General features: G+C 38.4%; 1 protein-coding gene across 11 annotated transcripts in view; it reads left to right on the top strand.

The window, feature by feature from the left end:
• Positions 1–1,767: 1,767 nt before the first annotated feature.
• The window catches only part of LOC139121058 (myosin heavy chain, cardiac muscle isoform-like), a 50,115-nt gene continuing 32,090 nt past the window's right edge, over positions 1,768–19,792 (top strand). For 2 of the 11 annotated variants that reach the window (XM_070685661.1, XM_070685665.1), the window contains exons 1-11: positions 2,335–2,638; positions 11,149–11,192; positions 11,381–11,474; positions 12,323–12,349; positions 13,312–13,352; positions 13,746–13,793; positions 15,880–15,928; positions 16,515–16,686; positions 17,328–17,422; positions 18,152–18,307; positions 18,522–18,721. In XM_070685661.1, the coding sequence (XP_070541762.1) occupies positions 2,497–2,638; positions 11,149–11,192; positions 11,381–11,474; positions 12,323–12,349; positions 13,312–13,352; positions 13,746–13,793; positions 15,880–15,928; positions 16,515–16,686; positions 17,328–17,422; positions 18,152–18,307; positions 18,522–18,721 (1,068 nt within the window). In that variant the 5' untranslated portion in view covers positions 2,335–2,496. Of the gene's footprint in view, positions 2,639–11,148; positions 11,193–11,380; positions 11,475–12,322; positions 12,350–13,311; positions 13,353–13,745; positions 13,794–14,562; positions 14,765–15,879; positions 15,929–16,514; positions 16,687–17,327; positions 17,423–18,151; positions 18,308–18,521; positions 18,722–19,792 lie in introns of those variants that run through there. The other 9 variants (XM_070685662.1, XM_070685664.1, XM_070685663.1 and 6 more) reach the window with 7 other exon arrangements.

Below are 19,792 nucleotides of genomic sequence, written 5' to 3' on the forward strand. Positions count from 1 at the left end.
CACTTTGCAAAACAGACTTTCAATTTACAGACATCAAGATATTTCTGACATATATCTCTGATATATTAAAGTACTGCACCCAAAGGGCTCACCAAAATATTATTTAGATATCTGTGATATATATCTGATATATGGAAGTCATGCGGCTGAAGGGCATGCTGAAAAATACAGGCCTTTGCTGCTAATACCTCCCCGTTTCACAATTTGTGCATACCAGACGTCGAAACGGGGAGGTAAGCAGCAAAGACCTTTATGTTTGATATCTTAAAGTAAAGCGCCCGAAGGGCGCGCTGAAAAATTTTAAACATACAGATATTTCTGACATATATATGTCTGATATATTAAAGTTTCGCACTTGGAGGGGGCTCTAAAAAATATGTCTTATTATTATCATTAAAGTTACGCGCCCGAAGGGAGCGCCGAAAAATGCAACTGAATGATGAAATTTGTGGCTGGTACGATGCATTTTAGGCAAGTATGAGCCCGTGCCGAAATTCAAAAACACACTGAACCCCCTTATTGGGCATTTCAAAAACATGGTGACCCCCCTATCACCAAAGTCAAAAATAGGGTGACCCCCCATGAATCTACCGCCCCCTAGGCCGAAGAAACTGACCAGTCCCTAAAGACGTGGGAGGTCGGGAAAGGTCTTAAGGAAGTCTTTCCCAACATTTATTTCAAGGAAGAGGGGTGATAAGATGAGTCACAGAATAGCTGATCGTAGACTGTTCTATCAAAGTCCCTCTAGCCACAGTAGATGGAGGCACTGTGCCTCCATGTGTGTTTTTTTTTCTCCTGGTGGATAATGACTCTTTGACTTTCAACACGTTAAGTCTACTTGTTTTGCTATTAGGGAATATGTTGTAAAAGACTTTACTTTTGATATTGCGTTTCCTGTATCACCGCCAATTGAATTGACACACCTACATCTATTTCCGTGTCGAGTGGACAATGAAAGGACAATGAAACTTTGAAAGGGGATTTCAAAGATGCGTGTTTTTACCAGTTTAATCCGACAGCAGGTTCTTTACCATGATTGCTAAGGAAAGCCGGCGAAAACCTGACACATCTCGCTAATCCTCTTATATCAGGCACAACACAGGGCTGAGAACATATGCTATAGTGGGACTCGAATCATTCGACTTTAAGTTAAACAACAGATTGCAAATTTCCACTCGGCCGACGGAAATGAACAAAATATAAGGAGCAAACTGTTGAGACCATGACGATTGAAATTACACTGAGGAAGTTTACCCTTCAGCTTTATGAGATAAAATTGACATAACACACTTCAGTTATTCCGTGTGCCGTAACAGTAAAATCGGATGACGGCACATGTTGACACAACACTGATTTAAGTATTACGTCCTGGCTGATAAGTACTGCATCATATGTCAATGTATTACCCCAAAATAACTATTCAAGGATATGTATTTGTCTATTATATAATGAGCTTACTTCGTCAATGACATCGATGTAAGTTCGCAAATCAGCAATTGCTTGATTCACTAATAATTGACTTCATTAACGGACCAGCTACTGGGTTTACGCAGAGTTGCTGGCAAGCAAGGTCCACGTTATTTTGCCATACAGGTCACTGCACACGTTATGAGGTGCTAATCAGGCTGATCTTGCGTGTATGTGTACTGTGATATATTTTTTATTATCTAAACTGTCCCTCCCTACGGGTACCTTCCACCCCCTACGCTTGAATTTGTTGTGGTCCAGTCTTGGGAAACCCTCAACATAGTGATAAATGACGCGGACAAGCAGTTCTCGTATGATTTATGTGGGGAGATTGTCTTCGGCGACTGCGTCTTGTAAGTCAACTACATTATCATTTTTATAGCGAGTGCCAACTTGAGTGTACGTTTGATACGTTTGAGGCGATCGTGAACAACATACCACACCTTACAGCTAGTGAAGTATTGACGTTGCTGTCGACAACCTATGGTTGGAATGTGCGTGGACAATCTTTACCATCGAAGGGCAACACTGAAAGGTTCGTAGTTGGTGTCAATTCGCGTTGCCAGATCTAGAAGGAAAATTCGCCGGTAATCCTACAGTTAAGACACAGGCGGGATGGAATAGAGATCTAGTAATCGCTGGGGATATACAACCATCACGAAAATGCGGAGGCTTAGCCGCATGTCAAAGCGAGGACAACAGTCTTAATAACAAAGACACGGATTTTCACACTTCCATTAAGGACCTCATCATCTCTGTCTATGCATTAGTGGTGTGACGTCAAGAAACTAATTTCCAACGTGAACACTTTCATATGGAATAATGATTGAAGTGTGCAAAGGAAAACAGAGCAGCAATAGGCGTCCTCTACGTCAAGAATACTTTGCATTCTACAGAATAATTGCACTGCACGATGTGTGATCTGTAAGCTTATGTTGAGTAACGTCTGGGGGTTTCACAGGATACAGCGGAAACATTGGAGTTACCGTGTGTTTTGAAGAGAAAGATTATTATCGCATTATTTAGTTGATGAATCTTACAATGACGGACATATCGACGACCAGAGACCAACTGGATGCTATGGCCGAGTTGGAGAAAGCTCTCATGGAGGTGGAACGAGAAAGACAGTCGACACCGAATGGTGAAGTCGCCCCTTACGACAAAATGCCTCGTAAGTTGCTGCTATTATTATTACACCACGTTCATATTCAAGAATCTCATAAAAGGCATTCCGATCGATACGATATATTACTCTGCCAGTTAACCTTTGGTAATCTGATTTCATATGAAGCAAGCATTATGGGGCCATTTTCAAGTTAATTTTGAAGTCCGTGCAACCTCTACAGTTGCGCAAACTTGACGCAGGCGTCAACGACTGAAATGGCGCGTTGCTGTAGATCTGAAAGGTGCATGATTCCAGTTTACGAAAGCCCTTTGTAAATAGACCTCATTAACACTGAGAGAAAGGCAATCACAGGCTGAGAGCTGAAGCTCCCCTTACATTGCCTATGGTTGCAGGCATTACGTAATTACAGTCACGTGCCACAGGTATACATCAGAGAGAAAGGATGCCGAGATGAATGTTAGTCGCTGGCTCAATCGTCAAACAACATAACCTTATTCTTATCCATGCATGACCTTTCTTCTGAAGAGATATACTTTGAACTTGGTGGATGGTTCAACGTCCGGCCAAATGTTTTGAAATTTTATAAGATAATGCAGGGTGAAACCACAGTCGAAATTCGAGGGTAAATAGTTGTATTTTCCCATGTCCCTTTCGTTTAGAGAAGGGCACGCATGGCTTGCCACCTACGATGCGCTTTACCTCAACTATGGCCATCGATCGCCCGACAGTCAATGATGACAAACCGTGCTTTATAGATGGAGTTTCAATTCCCCAGAGACTAACTATTCAGCTGTAAATTAATAAACTCAACGTCACACAAAGGAAAGTCATTGATAAAGCCATTGTTTGAAACGACTTAGCTTTAGGTTAATGTATTTCTGTCTTCATGATTATTTATGTAAACGAAGTCATTCAATTTCCTGCGTGCTATTGACTGTGCATACATTCTGCTTGATTTACAAGAATCTTTACTGATTAGCCTAATCGATGAATGGCTAGTTGTGTCCATTTCACGTGATTGCCTTCAATACAGTGAATTTTCGATATCAAAATGTATGTATGTATGTATGTATGTATCTATGTATGTATCTATGTATGGATCTATGTATGTTGTATCTATCTATGTATCCATGTATCTAAATACATATGTATCTATGCTTAACTATACAAATGTTATATACTAGCTGACAAGATACCCAATACTGTGAAAGGCATATAGCTTACAACTTATGTAGTTTGAAATGTATGCTGGCCTACATCCGAGCGTTTACGTACTCACAGCAAGTCTGCGTCTTGTGACATGGAATAGGTTCGCTGAACTGCATGGCAATAGTATCCACCATCGCCGCCAGACATTGAATTAGTATCTCCATTCAACTACTTTGATGTATATTTACAGGCAAAAACGCCCTCTCCTTGAATTATTAAAACGCATAGCGCTTTGTACATATAATTTGCACATTTTGAGTGGGAGAAGTCGATATTGTGAAGAAGGCCTCCTTGTCAAGAATTATCGATTTCACTTCAGTGTGGCGTCTTTATTGCCTGATCCTATTGAGAATACAAGATGGATGTGTGCATGCGTATTGGATGTATACCTGAACGAACGCTATACGGCGTGTCTGTTGAACTCGTCACGAACTGCATCCTGTACTCAAAGGTGAACTAGGGACACGAACTCACAGTATGTCAGCAGCTGTAATTGAACCCAGATTTCTCGAAGCACTACTCGCCTACCGATTACCCAGCTAGACGGGAAATCGGTCTCCATGCTCAGATCTAGAAACAACAAGCAATCATATGACCGCGTTGTAGATTTTGATTTTATAGACGATACTGCCAGAGCATGGAAATAGCTAATTTAACACGTATATTTTCCTCAGTCGCTGTAAAAACCGATTCTCCGTCTTCACTCGACTGTAAAACAATTATCGCCCCTTTCAGTGCTTTCCCACAGGCTTCCTTGAAAACGCCTAAACTGTAAATCACATTTGATTTAATTACATATTTCTGATGTTATTGCCGTATAAATATGGTTTCCAAGGCACTGTTTCACTGAGCCATCACTCGGCAGTCGAGTCAAAGAGCACAGATTATCACTGACCCTTGACTTCGTGTCCTTGACGATACACACTTGTACATGGCAACAATCTTGATGAAAACTTCACAAGTCAGCTGTGATCTCAATAGACGTTGCCGCTCAAATGAGTAAATAACACGTGATAGATGGATCATGACATTTTCCGTTGGGTTATGAAATGATCGCATTTCTACCGAACGGAATTTGAGCTGTTTTTCTTGACATGGCTGACAGTCGGAAAAATTGACATGATTAGAAACGGTTGCTCTCTGCTCTGGAAAAGAGATTCTGAGTATGAGTTCAGTTATCATAGACTCTAGAAACAGACTGTTTCAGTTCTGTGGAATTATATAGTATATGTTTTGTGTTTCAAAAAAGCATGTTTTCCTAGGTAATTAGCCATATGACAAAATTACAACAATCTGACGTATTTTGTTAGAGAAATTACGGTCACGTGACCGCAGGCATGTGACGTAACTTTAAAATTTGTAGCATTAGTGACAGAAAATTGCATTTCGAATACTTGAGCAGGTAGGCTGAAATATGGATATCAGGTAGCCCGTATTTACGCAAATTAAATTTTCACTTTGTCGATTTCTGTGATATTTCAAAGACATTGTACCTCTATAATTAGCGAAATGATGATGGAAAATGTGTTCATTGTGTATTTTAGATCAGATACCGATGCGGGTTTCTTTTTCAGCTGTCGGATACTCTCTGGAAAATACGAAGTACTTTATTGTTCGCATGCAGGCAATTTTGCAGGTGGACGTGAAATGAATGAAAATTTGTCTCCGTTAAAATCCACCAAACACTAGTATGATTTGACATGTAGTGCCTGTGGTTGTTTTTGTCAGCTTAGGAATTCTTTGGCACTGACCCGTAAACCATATGTCATGCGATATTATTTATTGGCCTCTACAGGTACTTGGCCTCCAAAAGCATGAAAAGAATTCATGTCAACATGTTTGATTTGTCATACACTGGGTCCTGATATCATGCACCAAGGTCTACAAACTGTGAACTCTAGTCAAGTACGTTTAAAAGTGCCGTGTTGTTTTGAAGTAGCCCAGGTTCAAAAAGCTTGTATGGCGACGGTTGACCGGCACAACCGTACCAAAGTTAAAGTCTATGCAGCTATGTGTCTGTCTGTCTGTGTCTGAGTAATTGTCTGGCGGTCTGTCTGTCTGCCCGTGTGTCAGGCCAGTCAGTCTGCTTGTCTCCCTACCTGCCTGTCTGTCTGCCTGTCTGACTTACCGAATATCTGTTCTCAACAGACTGTATAACTAACTACCCGTCAAGAAGTCGGTCGGTCGGTCGGACGGTCGGTCAGTCTGTCTGTATCTATGTATATGTCTGTCTATCTATCTGTCTGTCTGTCTGTCTGTCTGTATATATATGTATGTCATTGTCGATATGATGAAAGCTCAGGTGATCGAGTCACTGCTGTTAGATAAATTAAAACCAGCACGGAGATATCGATCAATAACTTGTTTTTTCACAGTTGACATGGCTGGCATCGTCATGGGAATATTTCATAATTAGTGTGTATTATACTTCATTTCTTGAATTTAATAGGATAACTCCAAAAACAGTGTACATGAAATGCCAATTATGCAATGATTGCAGTGAAATTATCACGTGTACCATCATACAATACGTTTTGATACGTTCATGTTTTTACGAAGTTAAAGTAATTAGGCGCTAATTCTTAGAAATGTTGATAGAATAACTGTCGGTCGTTTTCGTGATTAATTCTTAAATGAATATTTCATCGCAGAGCAGCTGTATGTTTGCTACCGGTAACATGTTACATTATTTATTTGCATATTCAATTAGCGTTTGATAATAGCAAGTATCTAAAAATACCCAACGATTTCAAAATGTCGGTGCCTTTAGCGTTCCTTTATGATGATGCGACATTCCTGTACATGCTGCAAAAATGGATCAATATTATGAACAATGTAACGTTGCTTATTGGATTCTTTTGAAAGCGACAGACGCCTGCATGTATGTATGTATGTATGTATGTATGTATGTATGTATGTATGTATGTATGTATGTATGTATGTATGTATGTATGTATGTATGTATGTATGTATGTCTGTGTGTCTGTGTGTGCGTGCGTGCGTGTATGTATGTATAGGTAGTAGGTAGATAGGAATGTAGGTAGGTAGGTAGGTGTATGTGTGTTTATGTGAATGAATATTTCATTACACATATGATATTATTTCTGTCTCTCTGTGTGTTTTCGAGTTCCTTTATTGACTCATGACAGTTATGGAAATACAGTCATGTTGTCAGATGGGACACTAATAAACAAGTATCTATATGTTGACTCCATGCTCGGCGTTTAATTATCATCTCAGTCACCTTTCAAGAAAGCGCCATCGCCATGATGAAAAGTAAACACTCTGTCACTTCATTGCAGGTCTCCCAGGCCCTCATTGTTCGCTTACTTCTAAGGAAAGATATGCTTGAGGTACACTTTAAAATATGTTTACTGATGACTGGAGGTCACAGCTTTCATGGTGTGGAAGTCCAGCATTTACCAAATAATTTGTAACTTGACTCTTTTCGGAACTATTTACTGTGCGGAAAATACAACTATTAAAATGGAAACAGCAACAGCAACAGCAGTGTTTACAAGAACATATTAACAGTCGGCTTCTGAGGGGGCTAACATTGTTTTTCGTGTCAACGGGCGGGGGGGGGTCAATTTTTATCACCAGTGAGTGGGGAATGTTTATTCATTTGCTTTGATAGCATTTTATGGATTACGATATTGTTGTTTATGAAGAGAGGGAATCGGAAATGTTTTGTAAGGGAAGGGGCCAGCGGTGAGTTTTCGTATAGGGAGAGTAGCTGAGCAAAGCTTCACTTTCCCTAATAATTTACATTCTGTTTTAGAAAAGCATATCGAAGCAAGGGGGACAGTTTCTCTTCATCTGCTAACTGACGTTCCCAGGTGAAGATTTTAGCAACCAACCAGCTGTAAAAGTCTCAGAGTTGTTTGTAATTTCATATTCAAAATGTTTGGCACCTTCAAAACAAGTACTTTGCTAATTTTATTGACAACATTGTCAGAACGCATGTCCTCAGATTAAGACATTAAAGTGATATTCTGTTAACTTACCCTCGGGAAATAGCCTGGGAAGGATTGGTCAGGGACATTTTTTGGTAATTTTAGCTCACATTTGGTATACCAATGTGAGGTTATCTTATTTATTTTTGTTGGGTGTGAAAAATCAACAGAAAGCAAAATTTGACAAGAGCATGCCTGATTTCTGAAATCGCGTAAAAAGGTTTAGCTTATGGTTTTTAAATACGGTACGTCATGTTACGGAAAACGTGACCTGAGAGAGAGAGAGAGAGAGAGAGAGAGAGAGAGAGAGAGAGAGAGAGAGAGAGAGAGAGAGAGAGAGAGAGAGAGACTAACTATCCATAGGATGCAGGAATGCAAGAAGGGCTTGTAGTCCGTCAATACCAATAAAAAAATCAATACATTTCGAGGATGCTTCGGCGATACTCAGTATTGTATGATTACTTCAGCGTCTTGTTGGGTCAATCGATAATTACACGAGTGCATCTTGAAAAAGAGAAGTTTGTTTCTACAATGTACCATAAATGATAACTGTTGTCAGAGCGAGAAGTTATCACCAGCGACAGAAAGCCTGGTAGTTAAAAAGTTGTACGATCAGTTTAATTATGATGAATAATTAATATTTCGTCAAAAGATAAAATGGCAAGAAATAAGCGTTTAGTCGGACACTCTTAGATTGGCATTGTTTTATAACAGAAGTATAATTTCATTCTGGTAAAAGATATTGTACGTCCCTCTGACCACACATTAGATCAGGTTCGACTGTCAGGGGTCACTCAAGCGTACATGTATAACTGTAAAACCCTCAATTATCAGTGAAGTGTATAATCCCCTCTGATTGGGCAGTTAATTTGCATATAAAGGTGCATGGCCCTCATTATTTCCTCTATTGTCAATTGTTCATTGTTATATTGGCAGCAGATGCCACAACGTCTCTGACCTACTCCCGCAATGCAGTCGGTAGCTATTTGGAAACTATGTTTTGTGTCAATAAGCAACGGGAAAGGTGCAGCGGCTTCTATGCGACAGGTTAGCCTCGACAAGCGTCGGCCGGTACGACCATGCTGGTTTAGGGTCTATGGTTTGCCTTGCTTTTGTAGCAACCTCGTCAAACTAAATCTGCAAACAAGTGACCAAGTGGTAGCCGAAGAACAAACAACTGTATGCGGAGTTCAAATGCCAGCCATTAAAGTTTGGATAACTCTGAATGAAGGCTGTAAATCTAACTAGATTTCCTTCTGATAACAGTTTTTTAACTTTCAAGTTTAAACACAATTAATTCTTGCAATGCGATTGTAACGGTGATACACGCAGCCTTTAGATCGAATCAGATGAAATCATAATAAAATTGTCTTACATTGCATTTCAAATGCTGCTTTTAATGTGATAAACGCCTGTCATAATAAAATTAATCCATTTAAGTTTTTATAATCATTAGCTTTATTCTATCGAAAACTTTTATTGCTTTGGGAAAGTGTTAAATAGATCACAGTACCCTCGAGGGACTGTGATAGAAAGAATGTTTGCGGACCGTTTGGTGTTACAGTGTCAGCACCGCCATCAACGTTGGATAGGCTTTTGAAGTTTTTATCTGGAGGCCAGGCGAGGCGTTCCAAAATTATAGCATGGGTGACTGCCGCAGGAGTCGTCTTGGTTCCAAAACAATATCCAAGCCGTTCATTCTAGCCAAAATCAAAGCTACAACTGTTCAACAGTTTCTCTGTTCCTTCTTACGTGTCTCCTGTTAGTTTTATTTTCGTCACATTTCCTGTCTCCTGAAAAACTACCATAATTGTTTTAATATTCTCATTGATAATATCACATCTTAGCATATCTCTGGAAGTAATAACCATTTTGACAGAAAAGATCTGAAACAACGCCCGGGGGCGGGAGGTTAACCTTACTTACATTCTCAATGACTTCCAATCACAACATGTCTCATTGTCGGAAATTGTAAGTTCTTGACAAACATGACAATAATTGAATCATGTTACTTCTAGAAGGCTTTCCGGTATGAAAGTCTTTATAAAAGATCATGTTTCAGCGCCGTTATTGTGTTTCGTCTGGATACAATATTTTGTAATCGTTAGTCTAATTTCGTCTGGTCTTTTAAAAACAGCTGCGAACATTCCTAAAGAGACATTGAGAATCTATTGGAACTTACTTCCTCGTATATAAAGTATGTGTATCTCTTGACAAGAAAACCATTCTATCGATTGTTCATTTTGTCAATGGACTTTTCTGAATATTCACTTACGCATTGTGAAATAAGTGAAACAAATTCACTCGCAAGCACTTTGACCTTAAAAAGTAAAATTCATCGAACGACTCCATGAATGGCCGTGTTTACAGTTAGTTTTTCTTTAAGACTATACATATCCAAAGCTAACAAGATGGTTTCAAAATTTCCTTTACTCTTTGAATTGGAACATATGCACATGTTGGTTAACAAATATGAGCACATATCTTGTGGCGATAATGAAGAATGGATGCGCAGTTTTTAAAAGGAACTGTGCTGAGGAGATTATTTTGTTACTATCTTCCCCAAAACAACAATTATGCGATTTTTTTTCAGGTATCCTTATTGTTGCACTACAAATATCTCCCATGCAAAATTTTAGAAGGAAAATTAATCATCAAATTCAAAGAACACCCCTTCATAGTCAAACGGCGTGCAAGGTTTTGAACGACATAACGACCGAGTGTCTTTTTCAAAGATATTTTTGCATATTTTGAGTACTGCTGCGCCATGAACATCGACAAGAGTTAGATGATACCACTGTTATGTCTTCTGACGCACAGACAATAACGTGTAGGGGACAAAAGATAAACGACAAAGGGATTGTTTTTTTCTGCAACGCAGGTAACAAAGAAAGAAAAGGAAACTTTTCTGTGCAAGAAACGGCAAAGAAAACAAACTACTGACAAAATATTTTGCCGTCTTCGTTTCAGTCGGTCACCAATCCACACAGTAAAAGATTTAATCTCTTTAACGTGTAACTAGGCAACGCGATTGTCACAGAGACGAAATGACGTAACTCAAGATCATCGGAAAGAGCGAGGAAGGTCGAAGATGTAATCCGAGAGTAGGAATTATGGCGACGACAATGTTGTCCGAGACTGGACACTACCGCAGTGAGCTCCAGTCGAGTACTTATAGACATGTGGGGTTTATGATTCCACAGGTTCATGTGATAAGTCCAATACGTCATTTTGAAACAGATCTTGAAAACTGCTATCTCTGGCCAGTTGCGACACCTATCTATGCGCAGTGCTGTTCCCGATGCATAGAAAAGACCAGCGTTTGTGTGATACACCCATCTCACATGTACTACTGGTCGTTTAACATCCCACGGTCTTTTCTCCCCGTAGAACGTCTTGAGACGGTCGTTGAAGAGGAGTCTAGTCGAAGTGATGTAAGCATAAAGTTTTTAATGACATTGTGTCGCAATTTACGCTCATGCAGAATGTTTTTAAATATACGCCTATCTTCTAAACATTTCGCACTTCCATATTTGACACCCTTTGTGAAAGAGGCGAAACTTTTGTATATGATGGAGGAGTGTCGCATCTGACATTAATAGAGCTGTATCTCACATTGCAGAGGGCACGTCGCCATAGAAAGTCTAACAAGTTGACAGAAACCGATGGAAGGCAGTTGGCTGAGGCGAAGAAAAGGCGTCATCGGCTTGGAAAAGGTATGGAAGTTTATGTATAGATAGCGCAGGAAAAGGTGGGATTGGATTGGCACGAATGAGAAATGAGTAACGATTGGTAATAGACTGTTCCGTTGACAAAACTTTTGTCAAGTGTTTATACAAATCTCGGTGAAATCATTCCTCACAGAAGATCAATAATTATTATCAACAAAGATGGCACGTTTACAGATTGTTTACTTCATTCGAATGCAAACAACAATGATTGACGCATGTTACTGCTTTAACATTTGCAATTAACAATACTGTCTTAGTGAATAGATAAATATTGGTAATCAATAAGAATTGATCAAGATTCAATGTATAATTTTCTCTTTTCGTAACATTAACATGAACTAAAGACTATCGTGTGAAGAGATGAGTTACAGATGCAATCGTAATACGTTTAAAGCATCAAATACATTTCAATGTTTCCATTGTCCCTCAAATATGTCTCTATGTTTGAATACATACGTAAGTACTTATTTCTGTATATTTTTTAGTTTTTTTTCTTTTCTTTTATTTCCATGTATCGACTTCATTTTGTAATATCTGTTCTCTGGGAATGTTTAAATACCCATGATTACGGTTGTCGATGGAGCCATGTGTGTGCGCGTGCTGTTCTTGTGGACAACTGAATTAGTGTGTAGGCGGAAATTCATTCGCCAGCATCTACCGGCTGAACTATAACGTGACACTGTAGCTGATACTTGAATCAAGAACACCTGGAAATATCCAGGGTTTTTTATAAGTCATTGTGCACATTTTTATGTTGAAATAACGTGTGTTGTGTTCGTTTTTTGTCCATTACGTTATGTGATGTTGTCCATCAACTCATCTCATCATAAAAGTCCACCCTCCGAACACGGAGAAAGTTAGTAAGTGAGATCACACCCATTTACTTCAGCTTTGGTCCGAATTTCCTTCGTTCTTGTTTGCTTTGTGGATCAATCAGGCAAGATAGTACCATGCACTCCAACTTCCATGGTCGGGTTATCTATCTAGCCCTGTTATATTCTTTTTCAGACGACTACGAGTGGTCTGAGGTTCTTTTCGAACATCACGTCTTAACGCTAATCAACCACATTCTTTAAATCTAAGCAACTGTAATATAAGCTATAACTTTTGGTGTTATTTCCCGTATTTAAATGTCTGTGTTTGTAAAATGCAATAACCTTTGTCCAGATGCCTCATGTTCAACTTGTCATCAATGACCAATGTGTTGATTTGATTTGGGTCCGGACTAGAAACCATCGGTCAACAGTAGTGGCATTGTGCTGTATGTTGTCCGCATTGCGTTGAGCTGGTAAGGCAAAACAAATAAATAAAGCAAGAAATATAAACATAAACATGTTTTACAGAAGAATAAAGCCACAGCTTTCGTCCACGTAAAATAACAAAATTGACATTGTTTGGATATTGTGGATAAGTTGACCAAAGCTCTTCCATTTAAGCATTAAGAATATGTTTCGACTAAAAGCACATAGTTCTCATTCTTTCTTGAAACATAACACCTTCAAATAACTGTAATATAACTGTAACTCGTCATTTAAACTCTAATCTTTGGTAACAGACGCCTGCTGTAACCCCAAACACATTTCCATTTACGTTGGTAGCACAGCGTGGACAAGAATTCCGGTTATTTTCAGAAAAAATGTCATAGAAAGATGTTGATGGCAATCTACATTAAACGTTAGAAACTTACGGAGCACATTTGTGAGATGGCAGTGATTGTAATTTAATTTGTTGGCGGGTGAAATGCTGATGGATCAGATTTAGAGACTTAATTCATTTTGGTTTGGATTTTTTGACATTTTTTCTCTCTTTCTACGTTCAACAGAGAGTCGACTCAAGACTGGAAAGGGGTTTCACAAAGGAAAGGTATGTTTCACAATTCAATTTAAAGTGCAGTCAATGCCATAATAGGTTTGCATGAGCGATCTCAGCTCGGAAGCACAAACCAATTATGACGGCTATTTCTCATTCTAAATTCCCTTAAGTTGTCATTTATGCGAAAATCTTTCATCTTTCAACAATGGTCCGTCTCTTTCACATCTCCTTGTACTGTTGTTCAAAGGGTTTGCTTTCACAACGTTTATGAAATATATATGAGTCAGAGCCACTTGATGTGTTTTAGCGTATTGGGGAATTTGAATTACGTTTATGACGAGCTCCACGACCGTCGAGCGCCCTTAATGTCAATTGAAATAATACTGAGTAACTTTGTAATGCAAATATTATTATGATGAAATTATAACTTTTTCTCACCTCTAGGGAAGTGGCTGGCGTGTGGCAGGTGTAATTGTGAAATATGTCAAAGTGGTGAGTACGAACATTTGTGAATCCGCAAATCCATTCTGTATTAATCCAGACCAATAAGTGGTGCATGGTATACTCGACACTTAACAGTAGAAACACTTAAATTTTAATATTTGATATTTTGTTTGAACACGCCATCAATGAAACAAAATAAAATTAATGATGTACACGCGTTCTCACTTAATGTGGGCGGGTCTTAGAGTGTGATGATATGGAAATAATTGTTAATACAGCAATGTCAGGGGGGATTGCAACTTCTCTATGAATTTTAGTGTAAAACTCACTCGTACTAAATCCTTAGTAGATAATTTTCAATAGTTAGACACAATTATCTTTGATTAGTACATCGGTGTTATATATACACATGTAACATGTTGTGCTACACTTGTGATGTTCAGTGCTTAGTTCAGGCGTCAGAAGAAAATACTGCAGTCTCTTGTAAACCTTTGAACCTACCTTACCCTTGTTTGTGCCTCGCATTGCCACTTGTTTGGAGAGAAACCAATGGGGGGCGGACTATTCCACTCTATACTATAGGAGTAAGCTCTTAAAGTTCTTGTTATCTGCCAATTTCCCGTTGGTGTAAACCGCTTCATATTCTTCCAAAACTAACCCTTTAGATTATTTGATCTTACATATCTTTGTTAAAACTTTGCATTTCATCACATTTTGAGACAAATGCATTCGCTCCCACCCCTTGAAAAGTGGAATGCATTCGCTATCACCCCTTAAAAAGTGGAAAAGTCCAGGTGAATTGGATCACCTGTTCAGCGACTGGCAATTGATGCTGGCTATACACCCGAGGGAAAGTTAAAAGCCATTATGGAAATACTCTCATTAATGTTAGGAATATTATCCCTGCTTTGAAATCAACGTAGTCATCTGCAGTTTGTTCTTGGAAGAAGTCAAACAGTCGCTTTATACACAAAGTGAGAAGGGGAGCCTGGTTAGAACGAGAATATTGATAAGCTCAGGTAAATGGTTTGAGTTCTATTTGTTTGAAAGCGATACAGGTGACAGTGGTGCAACAATAGTTACGTGTGCACACTATGGTCAAATGAATTGGGCGTCTGCCAAATGTCTTCCTTTGTCAGCGAAAGCAAGGGTGAAAAATCTTTCAACAGAGTGGTACCTCCCGCTGACTGTAACACCAATCGATTCCATCCACGATTGAAAGCTGCCAGATTTATTTTCTCAGCTTGGAAAGCGTTGCCAGCACACACACCTTCTCACAAAAAGAGTATCGCAGAAGTAAGCTAAGCTTATAGTTATCGATAGATATTGAATTTCTGCTGCAATCTGAAGTCTGACCGTGAAACTCTTTGGATAAAAAATAACAGATCGCGTCCATTGCTACTACTTAATCGCTAATTTTAAACGGCTACTTTGAAGCAAAGCATTGATATCTTCTTGGGTAACGTGACTCCCTAATAATCTACACTGTAAACATTAAGCTCTAATTAGAACATTAAATAACCATGTAAACTTCACACGTACATATTCAATGTTTTCCATTGTTGTAAAGTGTTACAATTCAGCTTCTGTTATATGCAAATGACATCCTGTTGGAGATTTAAACTGTTCCATGACCCAAAGACAAGGCAGAATTTTTTTTTGTCTGTTCATGATCATGACCGGAGAAAGTTTCGATTGTTTATGGTGTAAAATGTTCAAACACATAATTTCATCAAAATTACTTAGAGACCATATGTCTAAGATAGCACGATATTGCATTGATGTCATGATCAAATTCAAAGAAATCACTCCGAGGTGCTGTATGGATTTTCCTGTCAACGTGAAAAGCATACGTTGTGAAGATGCACCTGCGTGGCTGTCCATAAATCAAAGTTTTTCTTAAAGTCTTTATCTTCAGTTTAATTGTCTCTTTTTAATTGGTGTATACAGAGTTTCCTTTCTAACCGAACTGCCGAATCAATAGTTTAGATGGGGCTTCATTTTTCTTAAGTGCTACGTTTTGTTTGAGCACGTAATGTGCATGACTCAATTTTTACTTGTGAGCCATTCCCATGCTTTCAGATTCAAAGACGTTCGTGAACCACTTGCCTGACCTATTCTATTGATATTACAGGGACGACATGGCTACCTTGAAAGAGCTCCACTGACGGCGAAAAGAGGCTGTAAGTTCTTTCCCTAATTTAAACAAGATTTTACAATGCTTTTTACGTTACATGGATTGAATTACTTGTAACAAAGGCAGATTGAAGCAAACAACTTAACGAAAATAGTTTTTGAAAAACTGTGAGCACGTTTAAGGTTACACAGGCCACAAAATATGATATTACACAGTCCCTCCATGACATACTCTGCTTTGTCCCGAGACACCCGTCTCCACCAATATATCAAATTATATCACTACAATCCGATTTTATTCAAGAATAAATGTACCTTGTATTTAGTATATTGATTTGGTAAGAGTGCTGACGTCAGTTTAGTCTCATTCACAAGCTACCTACAGAGTCAAAGTAGTTATAAATACTTCACAGCACTGTCAAGTGCTTGTGTGTGCCCCGTGTGGTTGTCAGGTGTGAGTCAGTGCATGTACATGTCGGTGTTTACACGTCTGTCCATCCCTACTGGTGCGTCTGAGATATCAAATATGCATCGGAACGATTCTAGTATACGATTGTTACATTAATTTGGAATCTCAACGGCAATATATCATCGTAATTATATGGCAGCTTATTTTCACTTTCCGTTTGACAGTTCTAGATACCTCTGAATCAAACCAGAGTGAAACTCAGGGCTATCATAGTTTGAAGAGTGAGTGTACAGATATAAGTTCGGCTTCCATCTGTAACTCTCCGGACTCGATGCTTGCTGGCAATATGGAAAACCAAAATGGTTCTATTTTAAGCGTTCATATTGATGAATCAAGGTGAGAGGGAAACGTTTAAATGTTAATATTTACAGGTCTGTCATGAATATTAACTATTTTATGTTACGTAGTAAAACATGTCCGTAAATTAAAGACAGAGTTCGATACGAGTTGTGAATTACATGTACTCAAGTTATAATTTTGATCAGATGATTTTACCTATGTAACTGTCTTAACCAATGTTAAATACAACACAAAGCCATTTGAGCCAGATAATTCTTCATGGAAGATACAGTGAATAGCAATGAGAAATTCTGAAGATAAAAACAAGAAGCGACTTTATCGGCAGCCGGAGGAGTACAAAATTTTAACCTAATTTATTAAAAAGTTACAAAATGCAGAAACCAAATTTGAGCCTTAGATGAACAGAATAGCATGGCTATTAAAATCGGCACAAAGTGATCAAAGATAACAGGAAACTACAAGTTAACTTTTTACATTTTCCAAAGGATTATTGAGCGTCAATTGTAACTTCCCAATTACAAGTAATCTTGAAAGTCACATATTGTTTGTTTTTTCATCTCATGCACTTAATCCAAATATTTTCTGCCATATTTTGTGGAAAACAACAAAAGAGAAAAAAGAAATTTACAAATTTGAAAGAATGCCCGATTCCTAATGTCGTTTGTGATCTCATTTAGATTTCCAGGCCAAACTAGTCCTGGGCGTGTTGAAAGCAAGAACTCAAGTTCTTCATTTAGGGCTATCTCGGAAATGCCAAATCAATCTGAAGCAGGTATGTAATGTTACGTGAAAGAAAACTCTCCGTCAACAGTCAACACAGGGAGGTGGCGATTCTAATAGTTTTTATAGACTTTCATATGAAAGTTTGAACAAAAATTGAACGCCTTTACCCTTCTTTGTTTAAAACGAACAACTTTCACTGTTTCATTCACATGTAATTATGACGATCCTTCTCCAAACAACAGCAGCAAAATACTGCCCTCATTCCTCAATTGCTCAGACGGACCGTTTAACAACAAAATTTGTCAATAAATCTCTAAATGTATTTTGACATGTGCTGTAATAGGAAATGAAAAGGGGTTTTCAATGAAAGCTTGCCTCTTTGATAATTTCTTCACCCTCATGGAAAGAATGAGATATAAATAAACGTTTCTGTCAAGTATGCTGCCCTCTAGAGACCATACATCTCGCTTATCTTGTCTTCCCAGATCCTCATCAAACATTGCCCTTCTCTTCTGTGGTAGCTTACGTGTTCATGATTGCAGCCAGGGTTTACTCTGAGAGAAGTGTAAAAATGTGTTTCCAAGTCAATAGTTTAGGATGTCTTAACGAGTAGCACTAACATGCAGTGATGTGAATGTATCTAAAACTGGAGAGATGAAAATTTTGTCGCATTCAAATTCTTCATCACTTCAATTTGAAAGTACGTTTACTGGAATCGTCTATAATCATATGTGAATGTGACAAAGATCTATGATTGCATTTGACCATATCTATGCAGGACCTCAATGGAAGAGCGAGAAAATGAGCAAGTCTACGTCATCTTTTCTGAGTAAAGGAAATGATTTTGGAAGACCAAAGCCATCATCCTCATCGAGAAACGCTACGTCAATGATACCCGTGCCTATAAGGAAATCGGATGCAACTCCTGTCAAAAGTAAGCAAAGTAAACATCTATGCATGGTTAGGTACAAACAATCTGATCATTACCTTTGTGTTTTGATCGTCGTACATTCTGATCTGTTTTATTTTCGAAGTTTGCTAAAGTCTTGAGCATACAAGAAAAGTCTCCTATGTCTTCAATACGCGTCAATGAAAATATCTTTGAATACCTAATACTTATTACCACTATTCACCGTCGTTTGAAACAGATAAGTCTGTCACAAATCCTGACAGAAGTAACTCAGCAATTGCAAGATTACAAGACAGTTTCAGCCCAGGTGGCATCGATTACAACTCGTCAGGTATAGAGGAAGATATGCTGTCATCTAGATACAGCGTTTGTTCTTTGTCGTCTGGTATCATGGATGACTCAAGCCATGTCATTACAGGGCATCTTCAACAGAAACAGGTAATTATTTGACAAAGTCATCGTAGCTTTACCAAAAATAGAATTCTTAAAAATCAGAGCCAAGAATCAGACTGCGTAGTTCGTTTCAGTTTTTCAGTCAATCCGGGACTCAATATCTTACGGGTATACTTTCTTTCATTATCAATTTCAAATGACAGAAAAGGTATCTCACATCTCCTTAACTTTACTTTGCCGTGATTTTTACTTTATTAATACGTTTAGTAACTTAATTGTATAAAGGTTTAATATTGATATGTTTTTCAGTTTAAGTTCTCTCAATTTCACTTTAAGTTCTCTCAATTTCAGTTTAAGTTCTCTCAATATGTATTGCTAACGAACATTTTATAGCGTCCAGTAAATAAATAGCACAAGCCAAGGTGGTAATCATGTTCCAATGATGTGACTGCGACAGTCCACCTCCGAAATTCAGAGTTATGAACATCATCACTTGCTGCTTAAGCTATAGACCCTTGACAATTCTCGAGGGTCCGCGGCTAAAGATATAGGCCTATTGTAGATTCACAAGAAGTTTAAAGCTTTTATCGGGGTTTGTCTAGAAGCTGTCCGTGGTTTTCGCATGCTACTCATCATGTTTTGGATGGCATGCCTTTCGGAGAAGTGATTATGGACAATTTATGATGAACTCTTTCTGTGATAAGTTTACGATTGGATTATGCTCACACGTTTTCTGTACATTTTTGACTCAAGTTTTCACCTGCTTATTTTTGTGAAAACCGAAAATTCATTTTGAATTTCAAGTGTCAGTAAATACTGTTATTATTAATTCATTTTTCTAGTACCAGCTTTTGACTGTTACCCCCAGATTTTTAGAATGGCTGCAAATTTCATTGAGGAAAGATCAAATATTGAGGTATTTCGCTTCACTACTTTAAACCCCCGTTCGGACTTGAGCTATAAATCTAGCAACATATTTATGTTGTAACGATTACAATTTCACAGGAGAACAAAAGGTAGAAACACCTCATAATCTAACACCTTAGTTAATCCAAATTAATCCCTGGCCTTTTCTAGCCAGCGTTAAGTCCTTCCCGGTATAGACAGTTTCTCTAT

The sequence above is a fragment of the Ptychodera flava genome, chromosome 21 (assembly GCF_041260155.1).
Source record: "Ptychodera flava strain L36383 chromosome 21, AS_Pfla_20210202, whole genome shotgun sequence".
Classification (NCBI taxonomy): Eukaryota; Metazoa; Hemichordata; class Enteropneusta; family Ptychoderidae; genus Ptychodera; species Ptychodera flava.